The sequence below is a fragment of the Falco punctatus genome, assembly GCF_963210335.1.
Source record: "Falco punctatus genome assembly, contig: scaffold_110, whole genome shotgun sequence".
In the NCBI taxonomy this organism is placed as follows: Eukaryota; Metazoa; Chordata; class Aves; order Falconiformes; family Falconidae; genus Falco; species Falco punctatus.
The window spans coordinates 254360-272455 of NW_027660290.1; the positions used below are offsets into that span (position 1 = coordinate 254360).

Sequence of the window (18096 nt, forward strand, 5' to 3'; positions counted from 1 at the left end):
GGCCGCCTGCTGTCCAGTTATGAAGGATGCTACAGCCTGGAGACACAGCTGTCTCCTTTGGGTCTGCCATGAAGGGGATTCTGGATTTTCAAAGTCCTGTTGTTGTTCCTTGCAGGTCAACTGAGGCATGGCCACTGGAAAGCCCTGCTCGTTCACAGGGTCCTCCAGGATGGCTGGTGGATTCCCGAGGCAAGTGGTAGTGCCTCGTAATCTGAAGCTAGCCAGAGGGACAGAGAAGCCCACAACTGTAAGTACCTGCTGCGGCCAGGTAGGAGCCGTGTAAGGCTGGAAACTGCCCCCACGTCCTTCCTCTACCTGCCCCTCCTGTTGTCTGGCCGCACTGTGAAGCTGGACACCACCTCCCCGTCTCTCTGCTGCCATGCTTCTGTCGGAGGTGGCGACCATGGTGCAGTAGGGGATGGACTGTGTGCTGCTTCAGGGCAAGCCCAGAGTCTGTCTGGATGTGCCACCGGAGCCAATTTAAATGGACGTACCGGGCATTGCACCGGAATAGCTGAAGCGTGAGCGTGTGCTTCGTTCTGTCCCCTTTGTGTGGGCAGCAATGTTTTGTCACGTCGGGATGCTTGCCAGCGCTGCTCTGACCATACCTGCCCTCCAGGCAGCTGGGCATGTGGTGGGCTGCTCGAACTCTGCCCAAAGGCTTTGAGAGGCATGGCTGGTCCCAGATGGAACAGGTTCCAGACCAGTTGTTCTGTCCCGTATCCCGTGTAGAGCACAGACCCAGCGCTGCAGGCAGCAGCGGAGTCAGGGCAATTCCTCCTTCCCATCCTCAGACGTCCTTTGCTGACCAGAGCTCACCTGGCTGAAGGCGACCTGGTGCTGAGGCTCTGTCGAGGAGATCTCTCTGCATACTTCTGTGGAGGGGTCTCGGAGGCCAGAACAGAGAAAACAAGTGCTAATTCAAAAGAGATAACTAAAACTTGGAGCCATTCCTCTCCACCTCGGTCTTGGCACAACACTGCTTCTCTGCTTTCCTCTGACTCACCCAGCAGTGACGTCTCCATGCGTGTGGTGGTTGTAAGCGTTGTGCAAGGATGGAGTTAGGGGGTTGCTGGTAACTCCTCCCGACCTTCTTCAAAGGTCACTGGCTCAATCCAGCAAATCTGAAGAGGAAACAAATGCCCGAAGAGCCAAATCCCCCAACATGTCACATCAAATCACAAAGGAGAAGCTAATGGGACAGAGCCACTTGGTTGGAGCATGTGTATTCCGCTCTCTATCATTAATTTACTGATGTTAAATATTTCAGCGGGTAATTATGGGACTTCCAGGACTATCCTAGTGGCTGTGATCACAAATTATTCATCAGTGGCTCTTGAACAAGAAAAGCCTTTCTGAATGAAGGCAGTTCTGTAGCTCTTGCTGGTGTTTTGCATTTCAGCTGACTCCCTCTGCCTTCCTGAAGGAGATGACTCTTAGCACCAAGCAGAGGCTGGCCAGCACTCGGGACATGCGGCGGCCCCAGATTACCCAGCTTCTCGACGTGAGTGAAGCCTCCCGTCAAAAGGTAGCCTTTTCTTGCCCTTTTCCTTGCTGTTTGACGTGACATTTGAAGTGGGCCTATGCTTGTGACAGGCTTGCCTCCAGCTTATCTAAATACTTTGGTGACTAAGTCCTGTTGTCGTTTCAAACTGCTGCTGGTGGTGGTGGAGTTCCTTCTGCTGGGGGAAAGGTGAAACGTTTTCCCCCAGTGAGCTGTTGAAGTCCTGGCCTGCACTAAGCCCATATAAAGCACCTCTGCTGAAGTTGGTGGCTTTTGCTGGAGACGAGCTTCTGTGGCTAAAGCATGATACTGGAGGAAGGCTGGGGCGGGACACAAGGATGCAAGCTTGCAATTTCCCACCCTCCTGCTGAAATAGGCAGCCCTTGGTTTGGTGTAGTCTCTGTCAAACGCTTGGGGTCATCGGATGCCCTCAGTGGTGGCTGCGTTGGCCTTTGGGGGCTGAGGGCCTACGGTAACTACTCAAGGTGTAGCTCAAGCAATTGCATGAATGCTTTGGGTTGGAACGACGAGTGGGACCCTTACGGGGTGTTAGATTTTGCAGGCTGCCAGGTACACAGGGGAATGGCGCTGGGCAGAGGGGAGCAGGTGTGCTTTATCTGGATCAGTGTTTGTTTACACGTATGTTGAAAGCTGCTCTTCTTACACATCTGCTTAGTATAACGCACGTTCCAAAGGGGTAGATGACTGAGGTAGGCTGTTGAGTGGAAAAGTGCCAGCAAGAGACCTGTAACAAATTGGTTGGGGATTGCCCTAGACAGCGTGTGAGGTTGGGAACGCCTCGGACGAGCACGCACAGAACTGGCCGGGTGCTGTGGCCGCTGGCTTCAGCACGACCCTGACTGCTGTGGAGAAGCAGGAGATGTGCCTGTGTCTTGTGAGTGCGAAGAGTTCAGCTGGAAGGGGGGAGACAAAGCAGGGAGGGATTTTCTCCAAGTAATGCCTCTGCGCTGTAAGCGTTTGCTGTTTCTGTGTGTCGTCAGGCACGCTTCGGTGGTGGTACTAACTGACATGGCAATAATGGACTGCAATGAAGCATCCGTTGAAAGCTCATGGGAAAAGGAGATGCCAAGTCCAGCCTTACTCAAGTTGAGCAGTAGTGCTGGGGAAGGAGCTGAACCTTATCACCTCATCTGTTGCTTTCTTAACGGCGGTGTTCCTTTTTGGCCTGTCTTCTCTTCCTCATGGTTTCTAGGCTGTGTATCAAAAAAGAGATTTGAGGATGGGTTGGACTTGGTCACTGTCTCAGGGTAAAGATAATCCCCAGACTGTTTCCCATGGAGTCTCCTGTAAATTCTTGGCTTTCACTTGCTGCACGAGTGCTTACGGCTCTCGCAGTGAGTGCTCTGGAGCTGTGTGACTGTTAGCCCAGCGCTCTGCCGGAGGTAAGCGCTGCCTTGCCTTTTGGAGCAGGAAACCTGGAGAAACGGCCAGCAAGAGAGCTGCTCGCTTGAGCCTGCTCAGTGTGGCCCAGAAACTTTTGATCTGCTCAGAGCACAGGTGGGTGAGCTGCCGTTCCCCTGGCGTGAGCTGGGCAGGCGTACTCACCGGGAGACTGTACTTCACTGGGGACCGATGTAGTATTCTCTGATTGATGAATCTTTCTCCCAGCGGCTGAAACTCTGTTTTGCATCTGCAGTTCTCGGCACCTTCCCCGAAACAGCACTCGTTCCAGCCTTTCCCGTCAGAGGTGGTATTCCAGAGCTACGTCCCCTACGAGGTCTATGAAGTGCCACTGATTCTGAGGAACGAGGACAAGGTAGGTGCTGGGATGTGGAAGTTTAACCCTGTGCTGGAACTGGAGAGCAGTGTTGTCCGCGCGGTGCACAGCACAGCCAGTCACCTGCTGCAGCACAGCGCATCCGGAGTAAAAGGTCTCGCCACCTTTATTTTGCAAGATGGTGGAAATCTTGCCATGCTGAGGTTTCTTGCCCTGGTTTTGGCTGTGTGTTGGTAGTACCTCGCTGAAAGGAGCTTTTCTAGTCAGCACCTTTCCCCGTGGAAGCCCTGCACGGCTGGGAATGTTGGGGGCTGTACAGTTCTTCCCTGCCCTCGTGCTTTCCCTCGAGTGTGCACCGCGTCCTGGTGGCTCCGTGGTTAATCTTGGTTTCCACAGGGCACCTCTGCCTCTGGGTGAGCTGCACAGAGAGCTGAACGGGCTGTCAGAGCTCGGGGTGGGGTCTTCTCCACTTTATGCTGGAGTAAGTTATAATTAGTGGTAACAGCGCTTCAGGAAAGGCGTTTTGAAACAGCAGTGGAAACAGACTGATGTAGCAGAAGCAGTGGGAGGCCTTTAGGTGCCGCTTCAGGCTCCTGCTAAGCTTAATTGGGTTCTGCTCAGGTTTTTCTGAGGCAACGTGATGCTCTGTTTTCCCTTTGGAGAGCCACAGCACGTTCAGAGTCAAGTGCCCTCGGAGGTCTCCACCTTTGCTTGAAAAACCTGATCATTTTGAGATTTCCCAAGAAAGCTGCAAATGGAAAAGTTGGAAAATGTCAGCAGTTTTGTTCCACTGTAAAGAGGGAAGTTGAGACCTTTTGAATTTCAGTTGGGGAAATATTTGCTGGAATGAGGCATGTGCCAAGAGCAAGCTGGTGGGAAAAGGCAGAGGGAGGAAAGGAGCTGAGCTCGGTGTTCTCTCCCTGCACACTTTCCTACACGCAAGGGTTTCTCTTGATCTGTAGCAGTAAGTGCACTGGCAGCAGAGAAAGGTCAGGAAGAGAGGTGTAATTAAGGGTACTCTTCTGTAATGAAGAATAAGAGGTATGCGTGAGGGGAGGGTGGGATGGGAAGATGGAAGTGTGCGCAAGAGCCGGTGAATTCCCCCCAGATTTCCAGATTTACCTGCTGGGGGGGACAAACAGGTGGACAACAAAAAAAAGCTGCCAAGGTGTATTGCGGGTGGAAGGACAGCGGGAGAAGTCCAAGAATCTCCTGAGAGAACAGGTTGTGACAGGGATGTGGGCGAAAAGGGAAGACCCTTTGGCTAGGAAGGATGCGTGTGTGGTCCCTCAGTTATTCCTGGAGAGTACTGCACCATTCCTGGTCTGGCATTTAACTTGGGAACGTGGATAAGATGTGGCATGGGTGCCTGCACCCAGGGAATGCCACTGGTGTGGTCTGCACTGGGTTTTGGGCACCCCTTGCTGTAGGTATCTTCTTCCCCAATTAAAATGTGCCTCAGTTTCTCTCTTCCTACTCTCTGCTTCGTTCCCACTGAGTCTTTTGGCTTCAGCTGCTCCATTATCCATGCAGCACTTCAAAATGGTTATCTTTGCCAAGTACCAGCCAACAGGCAAACAGTTGATTTGCTCTGTTCATGCTTCCTCGGGTGGAAAAGAACATCTGCATAACATTTCTGCCCTTCCCAGTAAGGAATAATAAACTTGTCCAGCTGCGCCTTGGGATTTACGTGCCCTGTAAAGGGGGAGGCAATGTGTGAATGTGGGTTCTTTTCCAAACCGAACTAGTTTTGAAGCCGGTAAGACCTCAACCATTGGAGAGCGTGGGTGTAAAAGTAAGATCAGCTCTAAGGAAAATCCTTGGTATGTTCTAAATACAGAAAGGTAGAGATGATAATCCTGAGAGAGTGTTCTATTCTAATTTTGTTGGCTTTTGGCGATGTCCTGGAGAAGAGCAGAGCAGTGTTGTGCTCTGTCTCAGAGTTTTCGCGCTGGTTTCCCAGATTCTTCTGAATCTTATACTGCACGGCAGCCTGAAGTTGTTTGCCCCCTAAAAATCCAGCTGACAGCAAAATATATTCCAAATAGAGGCTCTGTAATTGTGCAACTACAGAAGTGCTTCGCTATATACTTACTGCTCTTACCTGTGTTGTACAATTGCTTTTCTGTCTTCAGGCTGTTCCTCAGCACCCTCAGGTGTTCCGGGTGGCTTTTGCTGAAGGTCTTAGCCACACGTGCTCCTCTCCTAAGGGACTTGGTGACCAAACTGCTTGTGTGCACTGTGAAACTGGCTCCTGGAACCCGCTGCCCCAGGACCCTGCTGGGTTCCAAGGGCGTTTGGAGAGTTCAGGACTGCCTTGGCCACGGGTTACCAGGCTCGGGTGGGTGGTGCAGAACGAGCCTCCATTTTTTCCAAGCCTCCTGTGGGTTTGTTGTTTGTCAGTGAAGCTGCCCGTCAGTCCAAATCACCTGCTTTAGACTTTGAGATTTGGTGCTCAGGCGTCGCTCTCAATGTGCTTGAGAAATGCCTGTGTGCCGTCTGTGTGCTGGTGGTGTCCCAGAGGGCAGAACCGTGCAGCAGGGTGCCTGCAGGGACTGCTGGGGGTGGGCAGGGGTCCCCAGGGATCTGGCTTGCCTGCGCTGGCAGCTGCCTGGCTACGGTCACAGGCAGCAGGAGCCTCCGGAGAGCAGAGGTTGGCTTTTAAAACCGAGACTCCAGCGCCAGTCAGTGCCGGTCATGTATCTCGAGGCAGAAGATGCCTTTGGAGCCCATAGTTGATAGGCACAGCCTGGGGGGTCGCCTGGCTTTCCATCACTTTGTCAAGTTGCTGGCTCTCATCCTCTGCATCAGCCTTTCCTTGTAGCGTATTGTGCTTCTCCCTTGCTTCTTTACAGCTCCCTGTAAATTTTCCTAGCCATCCTCAGTTTGTGGGGTTGTCTCTTTGTCTTCCCATGGTCCTCCTTTTGCTCTTCAGGCCTGCTTTTATTCCCAGTGAGGCCACATTATGTGTGGTCTCCTCCTCTTGCTGGTCTGCCCGCATGACTGTAGCACCGCAGCTTGAGTGCCCCGCTCAAACGCAGCACGTTAAAGTGCATTTCTTCCTTCCCCCAGGATTAACACGTACTGTTTGGCCTTCAGATAACACAGTCCCCTTCTAGGGGCATGTCTGCCTGGATGCGTACGGGCAGAAGCCGGCAGGTTCTTTGGGCTTGTTGAATACACGGGTGGCTTGATTCAGATATTATATCTCGGTGCTGCTGGTGTCTTCCCTGCTTGGCCCTTCCTTCATTGCCCTGCTGCCTCTGGCCGTGAGCTGTTTTGCCCAGGCAGAAGGGATTAATGTTGACTCTTGTGTATTATGTGCACGTACCTCCAGAGCTAAAAGTGCTTTGGAAAGGTGGTTAAGGAAGGCTGTCGGCAGGTCTCTTCTCCTGTTTCCACGAGCTGCAAAATCATACTTTCTTACCTTTTCTGCAGGTTCCTCAGCTGCTGAAGGTCACCTTGGAGAGGTCACCTTATTTCAAGTTGATCAGCCACCATGCCGTGTGCCGCAAAGTACCGCCTGGCATGCTTGTGACTTTCCACATCGTTTTCACCCCCAATGAGAACAAGGTGAGACTGGAGGTCCCAAGAGACAGGTGCCTTCAGCGGGAGGCGAAGCTGCGGGGCTGGGTTCAGAACGGGGCGTCTGCTGTGGGTTTTGCGGCACTGCTAATATCTGTCCGTTGCTGTATGGTTATGGGTTTGTTCTGATAATTATAAATAACAAAAGCCTATTTAAAATTGACCTGTTGTTTGGAGGACACGAAGTTGAGCCTGATCAGAGTGAGGACCACCACCTTTGAAAACTGGAGTCACTGGAATGTGTATCACGTTGGACACAGCAGTGAGACAGCGGAACGTTCTGTCTGAAGCCGGCACTTTCCTTGCGCACTGGTTATAACCCGTGCCGTGCTGCAAGGTTTGCTCTAGGCTGTGGTCAGGCAGCCTGCAGCTGGTCACATCCTGGCTGGCAGCACCATGCGATGCCACCGCAGCAGGGACTGACGGGCTGTGCGTTCCCTCCCTGTGCTTTCCTGGGCATTTGTAGGGGAAGGTGCACGTGTGACAGTAGGAAAATGGCCAGGAGGAGTGTTGATGTTTAGCCATCCCACCTCTCTACTCAGTGTTAGGGGCTTAATTATGATGGAAAAGACTAGAGGAGTGAATAGATGCAGAGAGCTTTCCTCTTTCCCATCTGGCAACCAGTTCCCTTCCTCACCCTGGGCTGGAGCGAAGGTGATGCTTTTTCATACCCTCTGTGTTCCAGCCTTGCCGCTGTGCTGCCCCTGAGGATACTTGCCTGCCTGTGCTCCAGCTGTGATTCTAGGGGAGAAGATGCGCTGTGCTCGTGGCGGGGAGCCAGCCTGGCACAGCCGCACTGAGCTCTAGATGTCTTTAATCAGCAGGGGGTCGGTGTGCTGCAGATGACAGAGACATCTGGAGCACACCCAGGCATTGAAGGGGCAGGTAGAATCTGCAGGCAGACACTTACCCCGGAGCCTTTGGGCAGTCACGCTGGTGTGGCTGTGCCTGCGTGCATGTGGCTGTGGCTGCTGTGTCAGCTGGCACCTATTCCCTGCCCCGTGTGCCATGCTTTTGCTTGCAGGTTGGAACATCGGTGCTGTGGCTCTGGCAAGCCTTGCACTGTGCCGTGATGTGAAGGGGTGACAGTGTGGTCTGGAGGCTTGTTAATGCAGAAGGGTTTAGCACATGGCATGGAAGGGAGGAAGCATCGCAGGGGAACACAGACAGGCTGATTCTTTGCACCAGCACTCTGCTGCCTCTTGGCAGGGTTCTTTGTGTGACTTTGTGGGTGATGCAAGGTGAGGGGGTCGCTCTGAGCCAGCTGGCGTTTCCGCACCAGGCCAGAGGCGCAGGATCCCTTTGGGAACAGCTGTTCTCTCATCTTGCGTTCGCTGCTTAGATTTAGTTTAATGCCCTGTCCTATCCTCAAACAGCGTGGCTGTAGCAAACTAAAGAGGAGATGCCCTGCGGTCCCTGGCTCCCTGAGCTTGTGAAATGATCTGTTGCTTTGGGGAGGGACTGAGAAATGGTTTTACGTCATTCGTATGGAAGGTAAAAATGATGTTGGCCTAGGGCAGTTCTCCATACTGCCCAAGTGACATAAGAGCATAATCTCACCGAGGTAGGCTTTGCAGAGGACGCTGTTTCCTTTAAAATGCGATTTATTAGTATGAATTAGCATTCATTTTGGGTGTGGAAGTAAGTTGGTTCCCATGAAGGGCAAATTGCTGCTCTTCAACTAGAGAGAAGCAGCAGAGCAACGGATGAACATCACCCCAAATAGAAGTAGGGTGAGAGAACCCCCAGGAGCACTCATGTCCAGTACTTTGTCCCTTGTCTTGCCCTTGAACTGGTGAGTGTGTGGCATTAGGGAGCTGTGCCAGCAAGGTCCTCTGCACAGCTTCAGCGACACCACGGCGGTTTCTGCCGAACTGGGTTTTGTGCTCCTTGCAGGGCATTGGGGGAGGGATGTGGGCTTCTTGGTGAGGAGCACATGGGGATTGTACAGCAGAACCAGAATTTTGTACAAACGGAATGTTTTGGCTCATACATGATGGAGTGTGAATCAGCAAAGTGCCAGAGTGCTGTAGCTGAGCTAGAAATGCATCCACAGCGTGGTCAGGAGGCGCAGAGCACCTTGCAAAGCCCTTGGCCAAGAGGCAGGCTTTGGGAAATGGTTCTGTAAAGCCACCTGCGCTGGGCTTGCAGTTGCTTGCCTGCAGAGTATCTGTGTTAGTTGTGGAAGGCTCAGGAGTGCTGCCTTTGAACAACCCCTACATCCCTGATGCTGCACGATCCACAGGGACTGTGGGTAACCCAGTGAACTGGGATGCGGGTCTTCCTGATTGAGAGTTGGTTTATATAATTCTCTTGCTTTGAAACTGTTCTTCCCTGGAGTAAGTCTGACTTCAGTGAAGTCACTCCTGATTGAAAGGAGTAAAATTGTGGCTAAGCCCTAAGTAATCGGGCCATGTGAGTTGTTAGTGGCTGAAATGCCACGTAGCCCTTTCTTGGAAAATGAGCAGTTTCCTACTGTCTCGCAGTCATTTGGGAATGTGCCACGTGCTCGGACTGTCAGAAAATAAATAAACAGCTGACGTGTCTGTTGGTTTATTGGCACTTGTGTTATAAATGAACTGCTAATTTTTCTGCTGGGCAGCGTTTCCACTTAGTTACTCTTGCTGCTTCTGATTTGCACGTTTCTGTTTTGTGGCTCCAGTTGTACAGCGTGGGTGTTCTTGTGCCAGCCCACATTCCTGCGTGTCCTTGCATTATGGTCTGACAGTCTCTGCTGAACTGGGAACCATTGTGGCACTGACTGGCAGATTAACAACAGAGAGAAACACTTCCATTTGTGTGTCCTTCAGGCTTATTAATAGTTTATTGTAAAGGAAGAAGGAAGGAAGAAGCATATAAAACCAGCACAGCTTATTCTGTTTTGCCCTCTTGCTCTTTTCACTGTAGCCATACATTATTTTCCGGCAATGCCAGCTCAGTCTGTGAGGTTTGTGAAATTCATTACTGGTGCTCGGTGGAGACTGAATTAATGCACATTGATTAATATGAAATACGACAGGACAGCGAGTTACTGCATCGGTGAAATGAAGTCCTTTACAATTCAGCGCAGCCCTGTTAGATGCTTTGTAGCGCCCAGAAGCTATTCCAAGTATACTTTCCAGATGGCTCGTGTGGGGAGGAAAGGGGCAGAAGACCAAGGCAAATGGCCCGGTGCCAAACGAACCTGGAGCTAAGCGACTCATTTCAGAGTGCTGCGAACCGGCAGCTGAGGGGGGCAGGCGCAGGGGCACCCCCTTCTCCTGCGACTGGATCTTCATCCTCCAGTCCCTCCTCTCTTGTCATGGCCCTTATTTTCCAGCCTTTGATATCAGGGTTTCAGCGGGAGCTTTCCCTGCTTGGCTTGCCGTGTGACCTCATGCTACAAGGATCTTTTCTGTGCAAGTCGTCTGCTGCAAGGAATTCAGTGCAGGATTTAGGATGGGTTATGCAGGAAATCTGACATCCGAGTGTGGTGTTGTGGGCAGCTAAGGTTGATATCGCTGTGGCAGTATTACCGTTAGCCCCTGAGTTTGCAGAGAGCCTGAAACAACATCAGAGATGAGCAGCTGCTTCAGTTCCAGCGGGTGCCAGTTCAGATGCCAGTGGTGATACCTGGAAGGCCAGAGCTTGTAAATTCCTGCTTGTCACAGGGGTGTGAGAGAAGGGGAACCATCGTACAACTGTCTGTCATCCTTGCAATGGAGAGGGGAGTTGTATGAAGGATGAAGTCATGTTTTCATGAAAATCTGTAGCCTGAAGCTGTGTCTAAACACAACAGACTTTAGAGCATAGATGGGTTGCAGCCCCTCTGTCATCCAGGCATGTCTATTTAGAAACCTGGTCTTAAACAGTCTGCTAAGGGTTTGCAGTTGCGAAGCAGAACGAGATTTTGAACTGGTCTCAACAGTTGCCCAGGCTGTAAGCAAGCGTGTAGCAGAGGTAGTGTCCCGGTAGCACGAGGCAGTGCTGCAGGGGAGACTGCAACCCGTTCCCCCCCCAGGGGGGCAATTCAGCTTTCAAAAGCTTAAGGGACCATGGGTCCACAGCGACACAAGCAGCCAGCTTCTGCCTAGCACCCCTCTGCCTTGGCCTTCCCCCTGTTTGGGCTGACGCTGCATTCAGCCTGGTGCAAGGTCCCACTTTGGTGGGGTGGTAGAGCGTGGCTGAAGGGTCAGCCCGCTCTGAAGTGCTGAGTCAAGCCTTGCACGGGATGCCATGTCCCACGGTGTCCCTGGAGAGGGGGCTTGGAGCATAATGTGCATCTGCAGGAATGGCGAGAGGCAGCTTTCTCTCCCAAGCTCGTGGTTGTCTCTGTGAAACCAAACCCTTGCTGCTTTAGCCTTGCCCTCAGGTCCCTGGAGAAAGAATTCCCTTTCCTTGTGCGTTGCTGTGCAGGTGGTCCCAGTGCCCCTCACCAGCAAGGGAGCTGGGAAGGCTGCCAGTGCTTGCTTTTGGGGGGTATTTATTTCTTGGGCTCTTAATTGCATTGCTGTTGATCCATTTGCTCCTTAGCAATGACAAGGACTTGACAATTACTTCCTTTTACTTCCCTCAAATACCTCCAATTGTTGAAGTTCCTTTTTTTTTTTTTATCTCCCTGCTGATCTGTACTTGCATCCTCTTCTGTCTACCTGGCATCTGGAAGAGAGAGGTAAGTAAATATGGCATGCCAAGACTGACTAAGGCAGGTAGCTTTCAATTGGACTTGCCTTTGTTACAGTAGTGTGGCCGAAATAACAACAACAGCAAAAGCAAATGGCACTCTCCATTTGCTAATGCAGTTTCTGAGCATCTGAGCAGTCTGGGAGGTGAAGTACCCGGGAGATAATGGGTGCTTTAAAGTCATATGGGCTGCCCATAGCTTTTATTTTAGAGGGCTTGGGCTGCAAGATTGAGTACAAATTTGCTAATTCACAAAGACTTGCTGAAGATGAAACCCTTGCCTGCAATATGATGTTAAATCCTGCAGGTTGCTTGCTGCAGTTCCCTTGCTAGTATTTTACCTTCCAAATAGGAGAAGCAAAAGCCCTTGTGCAGTTTGTAGGGTGACTGTTTGAGATGTCTAGAAAAAGAGATCCTTCTTTATTCTTTGTGCCTTGGATGGGGCAGCACCTGTTTTGGCAACCTTAGCGGTGGGCGAGGCGCTGGGTGGTGGGTGAGGCGCTGGGTGTCAGCTGTTGTGTTGGAGCACTGGGTACGTGTCTGTGCCTGGGCTGGCTGCCTTAGGGCCCTTCCAGGAGGGGATGGGAGCAGGAAATCCCAGCCGTGGAGGAATCCGGATCAGTTCTGCTGAAGGGAGTTTGCCGCTGTGTGCGGTTCCTAAATCAAAGCGCTTCCTGCTTCAACAATTACAAGAATATCAAATGAGTTAAAAGCACCGGGGCAAAAATCAGGGCAGCGAGTGACTGATGAGAAGCAGAGCTTTGATCAGCTCATCGATAAGAGCCTGCTGGGGGCAATGGCTCCTGGCCCTGGGGCAACAGTTTCCTCACAGATTTCAATGGGGGCAAGGTGGTACTTGCAGCGCAGCCAGCGGTGCCTGCCATCCATCTGGGGTCTGATCTGCTCATCCCTACAGTAACATGATTTTGGTAATTTGATTTGCCTTCCTGCTGCTAAACACCAGGCAGCCGGGGTGGGGGGGGATTGCCTGGCTCTGTTCTGCAGAAGGCAGTGGCTGGGACTGCACAGCCGGCTTTGCTCTGGCGGGGTGTCTGAGTGTCCCCCGTGTGCAGCTCCCGATGCCGCCTGCCTGGGGTGGGTGTGCTAACCAGGCACCCCGTCACTTACTCCTCTAGAACAGACCTTACAGAGGGGTGTGATTAAGGCATCAGCCAGAGCTGTCTCTGTGTCCCCTGGGGCTGGGGTGAGATGTAAAGGGAAACTGAGATTAGGCAGAGAAGAACTCTCTTGAATTGCAGTGCAGAGCTGGTGTAGGCTGCTGAGGGCAGGGGTGGAGTTGTTAGTGCTTTGAAGTACCTGTGAAACATCTCTAGGGACACTTTGGGTGCAGAGCTGAGCCGGTTCTGGTGTGGGGAGATGGGTCAGATGGCTTTTGAAGGGTGCGTGTCCCCAGCCTTGGCCCTGTAACGCTGTGGGAGGGGGTGAGAAATACAGCTGTACCCTACACTCGCCTGGCATCGCAGCAATTACCGTGTCCAGCTTGTGAAGCATTTCCCCAGCGACTGACTGTTGCTCACGTATGTGGTGAAGTCCTTTTGAAAGTGTACCTGAGCATCGCCTGGCGAGCTTCAACGAGGTCGCCGCGTTGCTGGCACTGGAGTTAGTGCTGTGGCACAGCTGGGTTCTCAGTGGTGCTTCCAGTAGTCTGCGGTGGCGATCGAAGCAGGTTCCATTAGTGCTGTGATCCCTTGCGTGAAGCGACTCTGTTTTGGTGCCTCGGAATCAAAGCATCAGGTAATTGTGGTGCTGCCAGCTTGCTGCGAAAGCGGGTGAATCAGTGGGCTTGTTTCTTCTTTGCAAGTTAACAACCCTGTGCAAGTCATGCTACTGGAATGAAAGGTCATGAAGGTAAAAGGTACTGTTGCGTTACTGAATGATACTGCTACAGTCCTAGAAAACAGCAGTTTTCCTTCTGCCGTGGGAATGGTGCTAAAAGCATTGTGCTGAGATTGTTTCTTTCCCTGCAGGATTATTTCCACGAGCTCATCTGCATCACAGAAAGGGAGAAGTTTGTTGTGCCTATCCGAGCTATAGGTGCCCGAGCTATCCTGGACTTCCCCGACCAGGTGAACTTCTCAGCCTGTCCCGTCAAGTACAGCACCCAGAAAACGCTGCTGGTTCGCAACGTTGGTAACCGGGTGGCCCGCTACTGCATCAGCACTCAGAGGTAGGGAGCTCATCTCTTTTTGTGCAAAACACTGTGGTGTGATAATATAGTTGGGAAACAGCGACAAAAAGGAACCAGAGCATGTGAGCTGCCGTGCTGCTGCCGTGGCTGGAGATGGGCAGGGCACGTGGGGTTTGCTGTTGATTATAGTGTTTGAAGCATGGCGCAACCTCTGCTAAAACTCTGCAAGCTGCAGAGTGGAGTTTTATAGTGCAACGGTGTCTTCAGTGCACAGTCGTGCAAGGCTGATTCTGTTAGACTGAAAGAGCAATTGTAAGAAGGCAGCTGGACTGCCCTTGGGCTGTGGAAGATCCTGCGGGGCAGACGACAGCTCTAGGAGCTCAGTTCCTGCAGACCAAGGGCAGTGTTAAGAAATGGGCAAGCTCTGAGCTGGTGGAAGGGACATTTAAGAATTTATCAGCAGTTTATCTTATCTCGAGTAGCAAGTGCAATCAGAGATGATAGATCAAAGCAATTGGTATTGAGACCCTGACAAAAACCCTGTGGGGTCCAGAACCTGGTTTTCCAGTAGGTTTGATCTGGTCCCTGGGATCCAATATTCTTCATTAGAATGAGCTCTTAAGCGGAGATGAGCTGGCAGTGGCTTCAAAGCTGCACTACAGCCCCAAAGAGGAATGCCTTACAGCGGGGGCACAGGCCAAAGATGCAGCAAATACCTGGTGTGTGGGTTGGGAGCCTCTTGTAGAGCTTTGTCTCTCTCAGATCTCCTGGAAAGTGCTCTAGCACTTTGCAGTAGCTACCGGCAAGCTCCTTGATCTTCAGTGCCTTCTGAAATGGGTATGTGGCCCTGTTGGCCAAATATACACGTTCCTTGGGAGGCCACAAGCACGTGGTATTTGGGCAGTCTCCTGGTCAGGTGCCTGACATGTGCGGCGTTGTGGACAGCCTGTACTGTTCCTGTTGGTCTCAGAAGACAGTCACTGGTTTTCCAGTTTGCTGAACTGGAGAGGGTAGTGCCTTTTTGACACTGCACCTGCAAGGAAACCAGTTCAGCTGGCTGGTAGTTAGCTCCGAGTTGCTTGGTCTCAGAGGTCTTGGTGCAGGAGCTGAGGTCCAGAATGCAGCAAAGACCTGCTGTCTGCCTTAGTGCACCTGAGTTGCTTCAGTTTCTTCCCCAGGAAAACAGGGGTCAAGAGCTCTTTGCTCTTTCTCCTGGGAAGCGTGAGGGTCCAAGAGGCTCCTACCAAAGCCTGGCAAGGTTGTTGAAACAGGCTTCCAGGATGCTATTCAAGCAGGCTGCTGCTTGTCACTGTGGAAATACGTAGGCAGGACCTTGTAAATCCCTGTACAGCTTCCCTCTGGGATTTCCAGATCTAGTCGTCACCACCAAAACAGATACCCAGTCGTGTCTGGCATCTCTTGGCAACGTCCTTGCCAACTGTTCGTTGAGTGATCCAGCGTGTGTTGAATCCTGCTTGATAGGGATTTTATGCTGAACTTCAACAATTAAATTTTTCAGTCCTGATTTGCAACAGAGAGATGGGAAGCGTTACAAAAGTTTCATATGACACACAAAAAAGTAGAATTCTGAATAACTGGATTGTGTGTGTCTGCAGAGATCAAAAGCTGGTAAGATTTCCCATGTCAGCTGAAGGCATCAGTCATCTCTTCCATTTCATTACAAATTTTTGAAAGCCAGTTTGAAATTTCAAACTGATGATTTAAATCTTTGAGTATAAGCAGTGTTTTATTCTAATTAGGTCACCCCCACTTTCCTTCAGATTTCTTTTTAAATACTCTGAAGTTCCTGTGTTTCTGCTCTTTTTATTTTTTTTTGCTTTAAGTGTTCAGCAAAATGTCATAATGAATTCTTCATTGGGAACTTTCTTAGAGGTTGAGTTCCTCCAGTGCCTGTCTGTCTACCATCTGTTTGCATATATGCACAGATGTATAGGAAATATGAGAAATTTGGGGGCTATGTGAAATGGAATCGGGCTGATGGAGAAGAGAAACTCAGAATAACTTTGGAAGGGACCTCTGGAGATCATCTGAGCAAACACGGCGCTCAAAGCAAGACCAGTGTCAGAGTTCGATCGAGTGTGCACACAACACGAGAAGTAAGATCGGGTAATACCAGCCTTGCTCTGTCCTCCTCCAGGTTGTGCAAAGCCCTTTATCCCAGCATCTCCCTGTATGTCCTGTGCCGCAGCCTCTAAGCTCCCTTTCCGTAGAAAGGCTTTTGTGCCCACCAGCCTGTACTGCCAGGGATTCTTCCACCCCAAATACAGGTGTTTGCATTTCCCATCCCTCGGCTGCATGCAGTTCTGCTGTGTCCCAGTGAATGGCAGCCCAGCCCTCCAGTATCTGGACTGTAGTGCCCCAAGCTTGTATCCCCCACTCAGAATCCAAGTGTTCCCCCCTCTTGACCAGGTCAGCACGTTCCCTTGCAGCCCGAGAGCAGAACTCCCACGTTCTTTCTCGCTGTGTGATGAGGCCATGGTGTGCCAGGAGCGGTTCTTCCAGCCAGTGCTGGGGACTGCACTGTGTGACAGTGGGTTCCCTGCTGCTTGTGCTGTGAGCAGTTGCCCAGGTACCTGCCCCGAGGTCCCAGGTGAGCTCAGTGGCTCCAGCAACCCCAGCAGGAAAGAAGTGGCCTCCCAGCCAGCGTGACAAGTAGGCTGGAGAGTCAGAGCAGTACTAGTGTAAATATAGAAAGTCTCTTCCTGTCGTTCTCATTGTTAAGGCTGGATAACGAGTTTCTTCTCCATGGCATTCAGGGAGATAAATGTCACTCCAGTACGTTTCAGTTGAAAATGGCGTCTGGAAGCAGATCTCAGCGCAGCACTGCCTTTTCCTGATGTTACAGACCTTGTGCTACGCTGTGCTTTGGGGTCAGAGAGGATCCGTCTGAGAAGATACATTAAGGAATGTCCCACCAGGCTCTGAAAGCTCAGGAAATGATGCTACAAGGTGCAGTGCTAGGAGCCCCCTGTAGGACCCATATACGACATCGAGGTGTGGGATTGGAGAGTTACCACAGGATGTACAAAGACAGGACAACAGATGCCAGAACAGATCCCTATGAAATTGCTTACTAGTCTGGAGTTGCTCCCTTTCTGCAGGGCAGTAACGGGCAAGATCTCATCAGGTTCTGCTGGGAAGGTCTCCCTCGGGCTGGTGCGGCTAGATGAGTTTATACAAGCCGGGGATTGCAAGGCACCGCTGGGAGATCTGGACCTGTGACAGTTTAGATGTTGTACAACAAAGCAAACGTACAAATGGGCATAGTTAAAAAGCATGTCAGAAGAGAAGCTGTTAAAAAACCTCCAAACCTTATCTTTCCTGTCGTTTCAGGAGCAGTAGTGATTCACTAACAGGGTAGATCTAACAGGACAAGAATTATCCTAAAGAGCAGCTCACAATTAATGGCTAAAAGGCCAGAGTTTAGCCTGCCAGCTTCATCTCTTGGCAGTGGCTTTCATGTGGCTGTTAGTGTGTCAGGGACGTTTCCTTAGCATCTCTTATCTGTAGGCTGCAGGGAACAGCTTAGTGACGTGCACTGAAGTTCAGAGTTGAGGTTAAGCATGGACCTTGCATCCCTCTGGGTCTTGGAGAACCAGGTCTACGTGAGGGATACCAAGCTGCGACAGCAGTAACAAAGTTGTCCCGTGGGTACAGCATGGGGTGGGAGGCAGGAGGTGAGGTATCTGACTTGTGCTCTGTTTCTCAGTCCTGAGAATGAATCCTGACCTCGGTGGGATCCTCTTCTTCTGATAATTTGAAGATGGGAAGATACCTTCTTTCTCGGGCACCCCCTGAAGTCATCCTCAGGAGTGTTATTCCCATCCCAGCTATCTGAGGGCAGGGGTATGCAGACAAGGGGACGGGATAGGAGGTGGTGCTGAATTGTGGCCCTTAAACAGCAGCTTTTCTGTTCTGGCCATGTTTGGGGCGGGGGGCGGGGGGGGGGCAGAAAAAAAAAAAAGGTGGGGGGGAATTTTTCTGTGCCTTTCCCCCAGCAGGCAGTGATGCCAGCCAAGCACCAGCAGAGCCCTGCCCAGTATAACCAGGCACAACCCCCAGTGCAGGTGCAGGGCCATGGAGAGCAGTCCGGTTCTGAGGCTGGTGGCACCTTGGCTTTCCTCCTCCCTCTCAAAAGTCTCAGGTCCAGCACGTGAACATTGCAGGCCCAGTGCTTCCCCATTAGTCACTACCAACGTTCTTGCTGTTGTAATGGGAGCAGGTCAGGCCCCTAATTGCAGCAATATCTCCTTAATGAGCAGGAACTCCAGCAATTTCATCAGCTGTCACTGCTTACATGAACGAAGCTCAGCTCGTGCATGGCTCCTGATTTTCTCATTATTTTTGTGGGCTGCATTCCCTAATCACTGGGAAACTCTCTGGAAGGTGTTTTTGAGGTGACAAATTGACCACCAGCAAAGCGCTAAACCAAATAAC

At 51.4% G+C, this 18096-nt stretch overlaps 1 protein-coding gene across 1 annotated transcript; it reads left to right on the top strand.

The window, feature by feature from the left end:
• Nucleotides 1–728: 728 nt before the first annotated feature.
• LOC308057251 (hydrocephalus-inducing protein homolog) lies at nucleotides 729–14071 on the top strand. Its single transcript, XM_080411395.1, has 3 exons — nucleotides 729–3281; nucleotides 6681–6815; nucleotides 13478–14071. Exons 2-3 carry the CDS (start codon nucleotides 6771–6773, stop codon nucleotides 13679–13681), a joined length of 249 nt encoding a protein of 82 aa, XP_080267521.1. The 5' UTR covers nucleotides 729–3281; nucleotides 6681–6770; the 3' UTR covers nucleotides 13682–14071.
• Nucleotides 14072–18096: the final 4025 nt, after the last annotated feature.

What these genes read in the sequence shown, in the direction of transcription:
- LOC308057251 (XM_080411395.1), top strand. Translation starts at nt 6,771, where the DNA reads ATGCTTGTGACTTTCCACATCGTTTTCACCCCCAATGAGAACAAG. An exon ending in TCACCCCCAATGAGAACAAG is followed by an intron (nt 6,816 to 13,477) that starts GTGAGACTGGAG and finishes CTTTCCCTGCAG; the next exon opens with GATTATTTCCACGAGCTCAT.